The sequence below is a fragment of the Erythrolamprus reginae genome, chromosome 2 (genome assembly GCF_031021105.1).
Source record: "Erythrolamprus reginae isolate rEryReg1 chromosome 2, rEryReg1.hap1, whole genome shotgun sequence".
Taxonomy (NCBI): Eukaryota; Metazoa; Chordata; class Lepidosauria; order Squamata; family Dipsadidae; genus Erythrolamprus; species Erythrolamprus reginae.
In genome coordinates this window covers 272163128-272177828 of record NC_091951.1, presented here as the reverse complement: position 1 = coordinate 272177828, position 14701 = coordinate 272163128, and the positions used below count along the sequence as shown (strand labels likewise).

The window sequence follows — 14701 nt, the reverse complement described above, 5'->3', positions numbered from 1 at the left end:
GCCCACCCCAGGGGTGGGTTCCGGTTTTATTTGTTGCCGGTTCATTCAGTGACACGCCATGGGGCACATGCGCACTGCACACATATACACAGTATTTTCTTTTAACCGATCTAAAAACAAATGGCGGTGCCTATGGTGCCACCGGGAAGACAAGCGTGGCAGGGCTGGATAGCTGCCAGTTCTAACAACCCAGGCTGCCAAGTTACTACCGCCTCTATAGAAACAGTCTGAACCCACTTCTGATTTAAGCCAGCTTTCCTGAAGATTCTCTGAAGTATTTCTTGCTTGTTAATAATGCAGTTTCAGACTACGTACTTCATTTGGCCAGTTCCTATTTTTGTTCAATTCAGTCCCTGAAGTCATGGAAAATTACGATTGTGCCAAGGCAGCATTCATATAGCGTATTCTCTCTATTTCAAGTCAGATTGTTTTTACGCATGAAATATTTAAGCAAAAACATATACCCATCACACAACATTCTTTTGGAATAAACAACAATGCAAAGTAAAGTAAAGTAATGGAGTACAAAATAATAAGCAAAATAAACTAAAGGCATGTAAATACAAAAAAATGCATTGCTGAATCTAGCTCTGCTAAAATAGTTATTATATCTCTACATACATTAGTTCTACCCACATTTGCATATATTAAAATTTATTCATCTTTGGTAGTGGACATTCTAACAAGAATTCTAACAAGATTAGGTTTAGGGTTTTTTTTTGCCATTTATGTATAACTCACAAACATTCATATCATATTCCCTATCAAATGTAACTGTCTTTGATATATTATTATTTATTATTTATTTGATATATTATTATTTGATATACTATACATTATTATTTATTATTATATTATTTTTCAATGGATTACCCTTTGTCATAATTTACATTTGCTGCAAAACATTGCTGAAAAAACCCTACAAGATGGTAGATGTCTAATCTTATAGATTTATAATGTCTAAAAATCTATTAACACATTCACATTCCAAGAAGATAAATCTGAAATCTCACCACAACCATTCCTTATATTTTTTCCAAAATATTTTAATAACCAAGGGACATTTTACAGCTAATCACTAATCAGGACTGAAGTATTCATTAATTCTGTTTAGCCTCTCGGGTGCTTTACTTTCATCATATATTGCTCTTGCCACATTCAACAATCACCTTCAATTCTATATTTGTGTGTAACATTCAAGCCTATCATTTTCTCAAACCCTTTCTTTTTTAAAAAAGAGAGATATTCTTCACATTTAAATGCTTTTCAAAGATTTGCTGAAGTTCAAAACCCCCAGATCTGCAAACTCTCTGCAAAGCATAAAGTTGCACTGTACACTCCAAATGTTGCTCACTGATTCACTCATTCTCTTTCAGTCAGAATTGTGCCACACAATCTCCCAGGCACACTCAACAATCTTACCCTCCTCTAATTTTTCCTTTTACAATTGTTATTTTATAAAACAATCAAGTTATGCTTAGAGTACAGTATTGCAAGTTAATTCAGCTCGTTGCCAGCAGTTCGATCCTCACCAGCTCAAGGTTGACTCAGCCGTCCATCCTTCCGAGGTTGGTAAAATGAAGGCCCAGATTATCAGGGAAAATACACTGACTCTGTAAACCACTCAGAGAATGGCTGTAAAGCACTATGAAGTGGTACATAAGTCTAAGTGCTATTGCTAGTGCTATTGCTAATGTCTAGTGTAGTATTTTGATGAACAACACATTACTGTGGTCTAATTGTCAGATACAGATGGATTCTTTAACACACATTAAAACAAACCTATAAGCAAACTCTATTTTTAATATTTTTGCAGTTAGTCCATATTAGGAATTAATTACAGTGATCATAGCAACAACACATAGCTACTTTTCTATTTATCACATTCATAGAAAGCTTCAAAGCAGCAATCTTCGGAGAGGGGCAGCATACAAATCTAATAAATTATTATTATTATTATTATTATTATTATTATTATTAATTTTTAAATAAATAAATAAACAAATAAAGAAATACAAATTAATAGAAACATAGAAGATTGACGGCAGAAAAAGACCTCATAGTCCATCTAGTCTGCCCTTATACTATTTCCTATATTTTATCTTAGGATGGATATATGTTTATCCCAGGCATGTTTAAATTCGGTTACTGTGGATTTACCAACCACGTCTGCTGGAAGTTTGCTCCAAGCATCTACTACTCTTTCAGTAAAATAATATTTTCTCATGTTGCTTTTGAACTTTCCCCCAACTAACCTCAGATTGTGTCCCCTTGTTCTTATGTTCACTTTCCTATTAAAAACACTTCCCTCCTGAACCTTATTTAACCCTTTAACATATTTAAACGTTTCAATCATGTCCCCCCCTTTCCCTTCTGTTCTCCAGACTATACAGATTGAGTTCATGAAGTCTTTCCTGATACGTTTTATGCTTAAGACCTTCCACCATTCTTGTAGCCTATCTTTGGACCCGTTCAATTTTGTCAATATCTTTTTGTAGGTGAGGTCTCCAGAACAGAACACAGTATTCCAAATGTGGTCTCACCAGCACTCTATACAGCGGGATCACAATCTCCCTCTTCCTGCTTGTTATACCTCTAGCTATGCAGCCAAGCATCCTACTTGCTTTGCCTACCGCCTGACCACACTGTTCACCCATTTTGAGACTGTCAGAAATCACTACCCCTAAATCCTTCTCTTCTGAAGTTTTTGCTAACACAGAACTGCCAATACAATACTCAGATTGAGGATTCCTTTTCCCCAAGTGCATTATTTTACATTTGGAAACATTAAACTGCAGTTTCCATTGCTTTGACCATTGCTTTAATATGATTCATTCCTTCACAGGAAGGGTCAAGCCACAGTTTCACTTTAACAGATTAACAGAGTTGGGAGGGACCTTGTAGGACATCTAGTCCAGCCCCCTGTCAGGAGACTCTTACATTGGCCTCTACCTAAGATCAAACCCACAACCTCCTGGTTGTGAGGCAAGAGCTCCACCTCGAGGCCACAGCTGCTATAAAACATGTACCACAGAGTCTTGTCTCAATCTCCAAACATTCTCTGGGTGTCTTGGATATGGAGGAACACATGCAAGCTCAACCTTGAAAAGACTGAGCAACTAGTATTTGGACCAGCCAGGTCTGGAGATGTTCCTTTGGGACTGGCATGATAGGAACAGATGACAGCTGTGGTCATCAACGGCCTTCCACAAATTCAACTAGTGTGCCAAATGTGTCCATAACTACCAGGACAGCATTAGCATAGCTGCTTTTGCATTGGTCATTTAAGACTTGATTACTGCAATGCATTCTTTAAGGGACTGGTCTTTGAAGACTGGAAGCTGCACCTTGTCCAGAATGTGGGCATGGACAGTTATGGGCCTGCCACACTATGCCCATATAATACCACTTTTGGAGTTGCACTGATTACCAATAGGCTTCTGGGTGAACTTCAAAATGCTAGTTATGACCTAAAACCCCTTCATAGCATAGGGCTGATGAGGATCCAAATCTTCTGCAGCTTCTACCATTGTATGTAATTGGGCAGAATCAGAATGAGGCATATTCCATGCTTCAACATTTAACATTTTACTGCTTTATTTTGACCACGTGATCTCAGAGTGCTGCGGAGGATGTACATGGCCTCAGGTCCCCATCCCATTATTAAACCCTAAAGCAGGGTTAACATAAACACCCTTGCTTAATTACACAACATACAATGTTTGAATTAGTGGCTTCCTTTATTTTAAAACATTTATATAGCCACCCATCCTATACGAAACTCTGGATGGCTCCCAAGCTTGACCTAATTATCCTTTTTCCTACTAGTGAATAAACAAAACCAGACTGTTGTTTTACATAAGCCTCTTGGAAGTGGCAGTACCAAACTTGATCCAAAAATTACCAATCAAAAAATTTTCCATTGCCCCTAGGATATGCTCAAATTATCTCCATGAGTATAATTACCCACAATTTAAAAACACTGCAGTAAACTGCATTATGGTTTAATGTAATTATTTGGATCAAGCCACTCAATCAATAGATTCTTGCAACCTTTACTAAACATAATTTATAAAAAAAAACCTTTCCCATCCTTAGCCTAATCTAGCTTGTTGCATATAAACTATGCTAAAAAAATAAACTTAGGCTTAATATAGTGGCCAGGTTTTCATAATCATTAAACTAAAATTAAACTATTAAGCATTATAATATCTGAATTGTGTATCTTTAGGGGATTAAAAGATCATAGCCCTTCATTAGCCCTCCTACCATGGGAAATGGATTAAAGAATTTACTTCCTTCCTTCCTTCCTTCCCTCCCTCCCTCCCTCCCTCCCTCCCTCCCTCCCTCCCTCCCTGCTTTTCAGGGTCAAAGGTTCAGTTTAGGACATGAAGGAAATGAAAAGAGGCCCAGATCTTAGAGGAAGGCTACTGAATAAAAACTGTTCTAAATATTCTGGAATTAATAACAAAATAGACCCCGTTATTTACAAAGCCATTTGATTAGTTTTTGAGAAAAGTTATTAAAAATATTCATTTCAAAACAGTTTTTTCATATCCAAACAAAAGGGAAGGATACTGGGAGGAAAAAAGCAGTGCCAAGTTAGACATGTCTGTGTAAATAATGATAACATGGAAACTTTCATTTTGGTGTTGGAAGGAAAATATTTTACCCTTAGAAGAAAGGAGAAAAATAATTTTGAGTTATCTAAAGTTTCTCAGAAATCCTGACGACCGAACTCAATAATACAATTTGTAAATGAGTTTTACCAAAGTCACTTCAGCAGAGCAAGTTATCTCAAAGCAAAACCATTTTGAATATTTTTTCTCAGCCTCTCTGACATGCAAAAGGCACAGTTAGTGGCACAATTATATAATTGCCACCCTGAGTCTTCAGAGAGTCTTCGGAGAGTGGCGGCATACAAATCTAATAAATTATTATTATATCAGTACAACACAGCAAACGAAATAATTTTGCTGGATTTCGTATTTCATCACCAGTCGGGCACTTCCCAAGCACCTAGGACTGCATGATGTAGCGGCAAATTATGTTTGCCGATCCCAGTAAAGCGGCCTTTTGCAATTGACAGATGGAGATTTTGTCAATTACAATGTGTTTCAAATGTCCGCTGAGATCCTTTCGTACTGCGCCCAGCGTGCCAAGTACCACTGGGACCACTTTCACGGGCTTATGCCAGAGTCGTTGCAGCTCGATTTTTAGATCTTCGTATTTCACTAATTTCTCTAGCTGCTGCTGCTTCTTCTTCTTCTTCTTCTTCTTCTTCTTCTTATTATTATTATTATTATTATTATTATTATTATTATTATTATTTGAAGTTAGAATTTGGTTTCTGGATAGCTTTAAAATACAAATTAAGCCCATCAAACCCCATAAGGCAGTGATGGCAAACCTATAGCACAGGTGCCGCAGGTGGCACGTGAAGCCATATCTGCTGGCACGCGAGCAGTTGCCCTAACTCATCTCCAACGTGCATGTGTGTGCTGGCCAGCTGATTTTTTGCTTGCTCAGAGGTTCTGGGGGATGTTTTTGGCTTCCAGAGAGCCTCCCGGGGGATGGGACAGAGGTTTTTACCTTCCCCCAGTTCCACAGAAGCCTTTGGTGCCTGAGAAGGGCAAAACACAAACCTAGTGGGCCCACCAGAAGTTGGGAAACAGGTAGTTTCTGGCCTCCCAAGGGCCTCCGGGAAGGCAGGGAAAGCTGTTTTCGCCCTACCAAGGCATTGAATTTTGGGTGTGGGCACTCACGCATGTGCGACCCTTTCGGCACCCGAGGGAAAAAAGGTTCGCCACCACACTACCGTAGGGAATAAATAGCACTAGCCTTCATGTTCTTTAAGGAAAAATGCAAAATAGTTGCTTCACTGGGGATCAAAAGTTTAGTCACCAAATATTGTTCTGAACTTATTCTAAGTGTTGAAACATGGAGGTTGCCCAGAGTTAACTAGCCAGGGATACACCACTCCTGCTATAAAGTCAAACAGGCTAAAAGCATCAGGCACTGAAGAAATGAATAGACTACAGGTAGCCTTCGACTTACAACCATCCATTTAATGCCCATTCAAAATTACAATTGCATCGAAAAAAGTGATTTATGATTGTTTTTGAACTTTGCAGCATCCCCATGTTCACGTGGTCAAAATTTCGACGCTTGGCAACATATTTATGACAGTTGCAATGCCTGGTGTCATGTAATCACCACTGGTTATCTTCCTAGATGGCTTCTGTTAGCATGCAGCATGGAAAAAGGGGAATAGAATGTTACGTGAGGGCTAATTTGCATACTGGTAAACAGTCAGTTTTTGGCAGTTGGAAGTGAGAATTCTTTTCATTCGTATGCTGACTGTTGGTGAATCTGCATCATAGACAGCAGATGGATTCTCTTAATGTTAAGTGTTTCTGAGAGAATATATATATATAATATTCATAGATGGAATATTTAAGATTAGGATAGGATCTAAATGAAGTACAAGGACTGTGTGTATATATATTATTACTTGAGAAGAGAAGTATAGTTTATGTGAAAACATAAAACAAGTTCCATGAAGAAGACATAAAAAGTGTTCGGAAACTTCAGATCGTGCAAAACGCGGCCGCGAGAGCCATCATGGGGCTTCTAAGATCTGCCCACATTTTGCCAACACTCTGTGGCCTGGCTGCCGATCAGTTTCTGGTCACAATTCAAAGTGTTGGTTATGACCTATAAAGCCCTACATGGCATCGGACCAGAATATCTCCAAGACCGCCTTCTGCCGCACAAATCCCAGCGACCGATTAGGTCCCACAGAGTTGGCCTTCTCCGGGTCCCGTCGACCAAACCATGTTCTCTGTGGTGGCCCCAGCCCTCTGGAATCAACTCCATTTAGAGATTCGAATAGCCCCCACCCTCCTCACCTTCTGTAAAATGCTGAAGACCCACCTTTGTCGCCAGGTGTGGGGATAATTACCACCTTCTCCCCTTTTTAATTATGTTTTTGGCCTTACTGTATGATGGATTAGGTTGAATGTGTATGATTGTATAGATAGGGATTTTACTATGTATTAATGTTTTTAAATTGATTTAACTTCTACTATTAGATTTGTAATGTATCACTATTATGTTGTGACCCACCCCGAGTCTTCGGAGAGGGGCGGCATACGAATCTAATAAACTATAAACTATAAAACACATAAGCTTATATTGGAGTCAGTGTATTTATGTGCCCAATATACATTGTGTTGCACAATTCTGCTATAACTCACACTTATGGGTTGCAGTGTCCCAGGGTCATGGGATCCCCTTCTGTGACCTTCGGACAAGTAAAGTCAATGAGTGGGGAGAGCCAATTTCACTTAAAAACAGTGTTATTAACTTAACAACTGCAGTGATTCTCTGAACAACTGTGGCAAGAATGGTTGTTAAATGGGGCAAAACTCAGTTAACAAATGTTTCACTTAACAATGGAAACTTTGGGCTCAAATGTGGTCGTGGGTTGAAGGCTACCGGTAGTCGATAATTCAAAGTCACACGCTAAATTCAATTTTATTTCATTTACTGTATATTAAAATTTTAACTACTGGTATTAGATTTTTAAAAAAAATAAAAGTATCAAAAGCAGTAATCAGTATTTGAAACATCATGCCCGTGGCCTTTTCAAATCAGGAAGACTGACTGATGTGGGAAACAGCTAGAAAATTCAAGCACTTTAAACAAAGATTTGTAATTTGGTAGCAATTTTCCTGAAACAAAGGTGTTTTGCTCATGGCTTCTACTTTCTATTATGTAAAAGTGCACATACATGCATTACACAAAACAATAATAGCTCTGTATTGTATAGCTCCTCTGGAAAATGATTCTGAAATACACAAGGTTTTTATAGAGATTATTCTGGTTCATGAGATAATTGTCTCTATAATTAACTGTATACATTATATACTTAACTCAGAAATGATCAATTTGTGATCCTCCACACATATGATAATGAAATATAACTCCTAGCAGTCCTGATCAGAAAGCTTAATAGTGTGAGAAGTTGAAGTTGAATTTCAGAGATACATATCTGGAAAAATAAAAATATCTGGAAATCCAGGATGGTAACACCCCATTTCACCCCAAATGAATGGGGCTATTTTGAGACATACAGTAGATTGAAAAAAAAATATTTTGCTAAATTTTGGATGCACTTAGGCAACTGTTTATGAATACCCTAGACTAGGGGAAAATAAAACAGGAGGGAAACCATCTCATGGTTTGCTGATTTGCAAAGAGTTGCAGAATTTCTGAATTGCAACCAAGGGGTTTGGGAGTTGAATACATCAGTAATTGCCTTATCCATGTCCAGATATATAATGATATCAATGAAACTTGTTTCTTACCTGTCCAAGGCGGTGCTGGTAGGCATACTCCTACCAAACCCTCGCACAGCCATCTGCTGAAAATATGGAATGCAATGGAGATTTGCTGCAATAATGGCCAGGGAATCTGAAGGGTTAACAAAAAATCCATTTTGACCCAGAATCATATAGCGGTCCTGAAAGAGAAAACAAAATATATTGAGTAGGGAAAGGGGAAATGAGTAAGTAAAGAACATCTGCAGTGCTTGTGCAAAAATAGCTGGATTCTCCTCTTTTTCAATCTGCAATCTAGCAAGAGGGAGACCCAAAGTTGTTATTCAGCTTTAATCTGTTTCATACCATAGTACTCAGTTACACGGCTTGAAATAAACCCCATGGAGAAGTTTAATTTGGTTGAATGAATTATGAAAAACAATACAATATCTTGTGACTCCAAAGTTTCGTATGCTTCTTTCCTGGAAACATACTCTCTTGAACATTTCCCACTTACATTAAGCTTGATTAAAAAGGAAGGAAGGGAGGGAGGGAGGGAGGGAGAGAAGAGGGAGGAAGGAGGGAGGGAGGAAGGAAGGAGGGAGGGGGGAGAAGGAGGGAGGGAGGGTGGAAGGAAAGAGGGAGGGAGGGAGGAGATATCTTTTATCAGTACTCCTTCATATTGGGAACTTCAAAATCAATTTTGAACTTTTAATTCTTATTTGCGTCTTATAAGAAAGCATAATGTTATCAACTTTTTTCTTGCATTGAACTGTGAAGATTTTCAATAATCATGCTCTATATATCTTTCATTACTAGGCAGAAATTGTTCTCCAACAATCTTTTCAGCAAAAGAAGGATAAACAACTATAAATTAGAATGAGATAAAGAATTGAATTTAACTGGAAATGTCAAGTCCAGTATTATATTTCCTAAAATGGTCACATACAGTAATACTTGGTAGAAAGTTCTTGATGCCCTAAACAAAGGAGTTAAAAATGTGCCTCAAAAGTATCATTTACACTGGTTTCTTCATCTGTTACCTGCTGATTAAATCAGAAAAAAACCCTTTTCATTGTTTTACTAAGAACTGGAGATTATTTTTGTAGTAACTATGAATAATGAAAAATGAAAAAGAAAACCAGATGTGAGGTGGGGTGGAGGTCCCATGGCTAGGTTCCTCTGAGACTTTTATCAGTTTTCCAATTCAAACTGGCAAGCACTTCTAATACTATCAAAGACATGCATGCATCTGTTTGAAAATCCATGAGATACACTATGAATTTGGAATGTATGTATTCCAATATATGTTCTGACCTTGAAAAATCTATACTTGATCCTGCGTAAGGCACTAAATCAGTGGTTCTCAACCTTTCTAATGCTGTGACCCCTTAATACAGTTCCTCATGTTGGGGGGACCCCCAACCATAAGTCTACCACTAATTCTTCCAACAGAGCTTTAAGCTGATTGGCAGTAAGGTCAGAGGGACACCCCCACTGTAAACGCCTGATTGGTTTGGATTGTAAAAACATGTTCCAAGGCACCAGAATAGAAGTGTTAGTTTCTAGCACCCTGGAAAACTTGTCTTTTCCCATGGTCTTAGACGACCCCTGTGAAATTTATTTATTTATTTATTGGATTTCTATGCCGCCCCTCTCCGAAGACTCAGGGCGGCTTACAATATATAAAAACAAACAAACAGGAGGTTACAATAAGATTAAATCCAATTAAATTAAAATTACATAACTATCTAAAATCCCTAGTTATATTAAAATAAATCACCCCATTCGTACAGCAACATACAATCATCCATTGGCCAGGGGCTATGGTCTAATCAGCCCAAGCCTGGTGATATAAATCTTAAGACTCTTACGAAAAGCGAGGAGGGTATGTCAGTACCAATCTCTATGAGGAGCTGATTCCAGAGGGCTGGAGCCCCCACAGAAAAGGCTCTTCCCCTAGGTCCTGCCAAACAACTTTGTCTAGTTGATGGGACCTGGAGAAGGCCAACTCTGTGGGACCTAACCAGTCGCTGGGATGCATGTGGCAGGAGGCAGTCCAGCAAGTAATCTGGTCCAATTCCATGTAGGGCTTTATAGGTCATAACCAACACTTTGAATTGAGTCCGGAAACCAATTGGCAGCCAATGCAGACCAGGGGTGGGTGGGTGTTGGAGAGATATGGGCATGCCTGGGCAGGCCCATGATTGCTCGCGCGGCTGCGTTTTGCACAATTTGTAGTTTCTGTACACTCCTCAAAGGTAGCCCCATGTAGAGGGTAGTTCAGCCTCGAGGTGATAACGGCATAAGTGACTGTGAGTAGAGACTCCCTGTCCAGATAGGGCCGTAACTGGTGTATCAGGCGAATCTGGGCAAACGCCCCCCTCGCCACAGCCGACAGATGGTTGTTTGACCCCCAAAGGGGTCCCGACCCCCAGGTTGAGAACCACTGAACTAAATGATATGTCTTGGAATGCTTCAGTATTTTAGCAACTGTTGAATCACTGAATCGTTCATAATAGCAGGGGAATTTTAAAATCCATAACTGATAAACTAAACTCTTAATTTCTTCTGTGCTTAAATAAAATCCTGTGAAAGACAGAAATCCTCTGAAAGTTGTTAGGTCAGCTTTCAGCTATGAAAGGTTTACTTTCCCCAAACCTACCCCATCAGCATCAAAGGCAGCTCCAAATCCATACTCTCCTCCTTTCATTGCTTCCAACAAGGAAGTGGCATATGTTAGGTTTGGATCAGGGTACTGGCCACCGAAATCTTCCAGAGGGACACAATCAACTGCAGAATTAGCAGGCGCTCCCAATTCCTCGCACAGGATTCTCCGGACATAGGGGCCCATCACTGCAAAAGGGATTTGCCTTCACTTTAAAGACCATTTTCAAATAAATATTCAGAATGAACACCTTCATGCATTTTTTAAAAATGGAAACAATTTGCAGGGTCCCAAAGGTGCTTTTTCAAGAGGCAACTGGGCTTTCTCGTTTTTCTTTGAAGATGTTTTGCTTCTCCTCCAAGAAACCAGAAAGTCAAGCTGTCTCTTGAAAAAGCACCTTTGGGACAACTATGGAGGACTGAGAATCTCCACAGGCATTAAAAAGGGTATTATATCATTCACTGTTAAACAAGTTATCCTGCAATTCTCTACAAAAAGTGCCTCTGCACTTATATGCATATTTGGTCATCTGTATGTGACCAAGCTAATCTCCTTTAAAACGTTGAAGACTATGAAAGATCCATTTATTATTAAATAATTTAGGAAACAAATTACACTAAAACCAATAGTAAAACCAAACTATAATCAATAAATTGTCTCCTGCCACATACATCCCAGAGGCTAATTAGATCCCACAGGGTTGGCCTTCTCCAGGTCCCTGGACTAAGCAGTGCAGGTTGGCGGGCTCACAGGGGAGGGCCTTCTCTGTGGTTGCTCCAGCCCTTTGGAACTAACTACTCCCTGATATCTGTACTACTCCCACCCTACTGGCCTTCTGAAAAGCCTTGAAGCACTGACTTTGCTGGCAGGCCTGGGGGCCGTGAGAGTTAACACCAAGTCGCAGCTGAATTGCGATTCTTTAGTATGTATATGTGTGTACGATTGTGTAGTTTATTTGGGGTTATACAGATTAGTTTAACTATGGTTTTATTGTTTTATATTTGACTTATTGTATTATTTTACTGTTGTGAGCCTCCCTGAGTCCCATAGGATTGGATGGCATACAAGTCAAACAAATTAAATTAAATCAATGAAAATAGAAGAGGTTTACCATTAAGCCCATGGAATAGGCACCTTTTTATTTTTGTTCTGCAATTACTGCAGAAGGAAGGCAGTAATTTCACTGGATGATAAGAGCCATGTTGGCTTAGGACACTTTAGGGAGTTGAAACAAATGTTCAGTTATTTTTTGCACTTATTTTGTTCTTTATGCTGCTGTAGAATTACAAGCAGACATCAACTTACAAAGTTACAACAGCACAGATAAAAGTGAGTTATGACCAGTTTTCACATTTACGACCTGTGAACAAATTTTGGACGCTTGGCAAGTATTTATTTATGTCAGTTGCACTGTCCTGGTATCATGTGATTATCACTTCTAATTTCCCTGGGTTCTGACAAGCAAAGTCCCTGGGTTCTGACAAGCAAACTCAACGGAGAAAGCCAGTTTCATTTAACAACATCAAGATTCGCTTAGCAACTGCAGTGATTTTGCTTAATACTCGTGGCAAGAAAAGTTGTAAAATGGGACAAAAAAAATCACTTAACGACTGCCTAGCTTAGCAACAAAAATTTTGGACTCAGTTGTGGGTTATAAGTTGAGGATCACCTATAGAATATCTAAATAGGCAGTTTCAGAAGTGGATTCCTATCGGTGCGCCTGGTGCCCCGCTCCAGTAGTGGCCCGCTGATTGCGCAATTTGTGCGCAACAGCTCCAGTGCTGTTTTTGCATGTCTGTGCATAGCGCCATCTTTTTTCCTTAAGTTTTTAACTTCTTTTTTTTGCTCTCTGAGCATGCGCAGAAGAAAGATCGTCCCTCTGCACACGCAGGGAAGCAAAATCACATGCACAAAATGTCACGATGCGCATACAGTGCACCAGTAGGAACGTATGAGGAACCCGTCCCTGGGGTTTATCCACTTTTTCAGCCAATTTGGTGACCCACTAACGCCTACTCCAGTTCAGCTGCTTATGTCATTCGTACAATAAAAAGCCTGTATCAAACCAAACATATTAGCATGGTGATTAATTTAAAGGCAATTTGATTCTGGATTAATTTGTACTCTGGAAATTTCAAGTGAAAGTCCAGCTATTTTTTATAAGTAGTGAGAACACAGGGCAGCAATATATACCATCTGGTATACATTAATAAACAACAAACTTTATTTGGGGGGGAAATCCATGCTTAAGAAATAGCTGTATAATACAGATACAGGTCAAATATTCTACTAGTGGAACATTTTATAGCAGCAGTCCAACTGAAAGAGTTTTATGTTTGAGCAGTAGAAAGAATAGCCTCAGGAAATGAAAAGAAACTGGTTTTTTAAAAAAAGAATATTGTTCTACTTAAACACCAACATCAAGCATAATTAAAGGAAGAGATAGATTTTATTCCACTTCTGCAAAGAATTTTGTGGCTCTTTGAAAATATCTCCTTAGCCAATTGTTGAGGGAAATAGCTGGTCTGAGGTCACATATCTAAACTCAATTATAGTATCTGCGTTTTTGTGGGGAGAAGAAAAATTGAATAGCATTTTTTTAAAACACAAATGGAAAACAGGCAGTGGTTGAAATATGCAATCACTTTATGTATAAGAATGTAAAAGAAGGATGCATTTTAACAATTTATTTGTGGTATAAACACTCTTGCTATATTTAACTTTTCTCAAGATAATAGTAATTAATTATTTTAAAATCTATTCTTGAAAGTTTTAATAGAGTAAACAGAAGAAACCAGTTTGGGAAAATGTATACACTTAAAAATATAATCATATACTTTTTAATCTGTCACCTTTGTCCCAGTTAAATTTTGCCACATTTGAAGAATTTTAGTTTCTATGAATTATTCAACATATAATCCATTAAATGCATTTGTCATACCAAGTAACTATATCACTTTTAAGAATAAATTATCTTAGCACAGAGGTAGCCACATGTATGTGAAGTTGCTGAAAATAGTTTATATCTTAAGGGCTAAGGAGCTACATTTCTCTCTCTCTCTCTCTCTCTCTCTCTCTCTCCATATATATATATATATGATGTCCTTTTCATTCAAAAAGAACAAAGCTATAAATACATTTCATGAATTAACTGAAACAAAACGTGTGCTGGAAATTCAAGAACTGTTTTTCACCAGAACCAACTAATATTTTGGTTTTCAGCTGGTTTTCACTGTCATCTCCAAAATTAAGTCAATACGAAAAATAAGGCATCTCTTTGACTCTGCCCCACTCTCATCATATACATAGTTCCCTTACGAACATGAGATCATGGGAGACATTTTGAATATTATACTTTACAGCAAAATCATATGCATTTATCTGCGTTTTATCTATGCATTATCTATGCATTAACAATCACTCTCTAGCAAATGCATTTAGAATGATAGCTTGCTATAAATCAATAGTAATTAATTACTGTATGAGTTTTAAAATTTTCAACATTTAAAAAATCAGTGGTTTACATACTGCATTAAAAATGGTGCTCTTTACCTCCATTCATGGCATCAATTCTGATCTTAAGTTGATTTGGCCCTGTGAGCAAGCCTCTAATAGAACTGAAATCAAATATGGTCCGCAGAAGATTAAGGTAAACCTCCACAGAGTCCACTATCTCAACTGTGCACAAAAGATCAAACAAAGAATGTAA

General features: G+C 38.4%; 1 protein-coding gene across 1 annotated transcript in view; it reads right to left on the bottom strand.

Moving 5' to 3' along the window:
* The window catches only part of PGM5 (phosphoglucomutase 5), a 57056-nt gene that overhangs the window by 25834 nt on the left and 16521 nt on the right, over window positions 1-14701 (bottom strand). Inside the window, exons 4-6 of the mRNA XM_070742631.1 lie at window positions 14545-14670; window positions 10990-11180; window positions 8373-8527 (exon numbers count right to left, since the gene is read on the bottom strand). Of these exons, the coding sequence (XP_070598732.1) occupies window positions 8373-8527; window positions 10990-11180; window positions 14545-14670 (472 nt within the window). The remainder of the gene's footprint in view (window positions 1-8372; window positions 8528-10989; window positions 11181-14544; window positions 14671-14701) is intronic.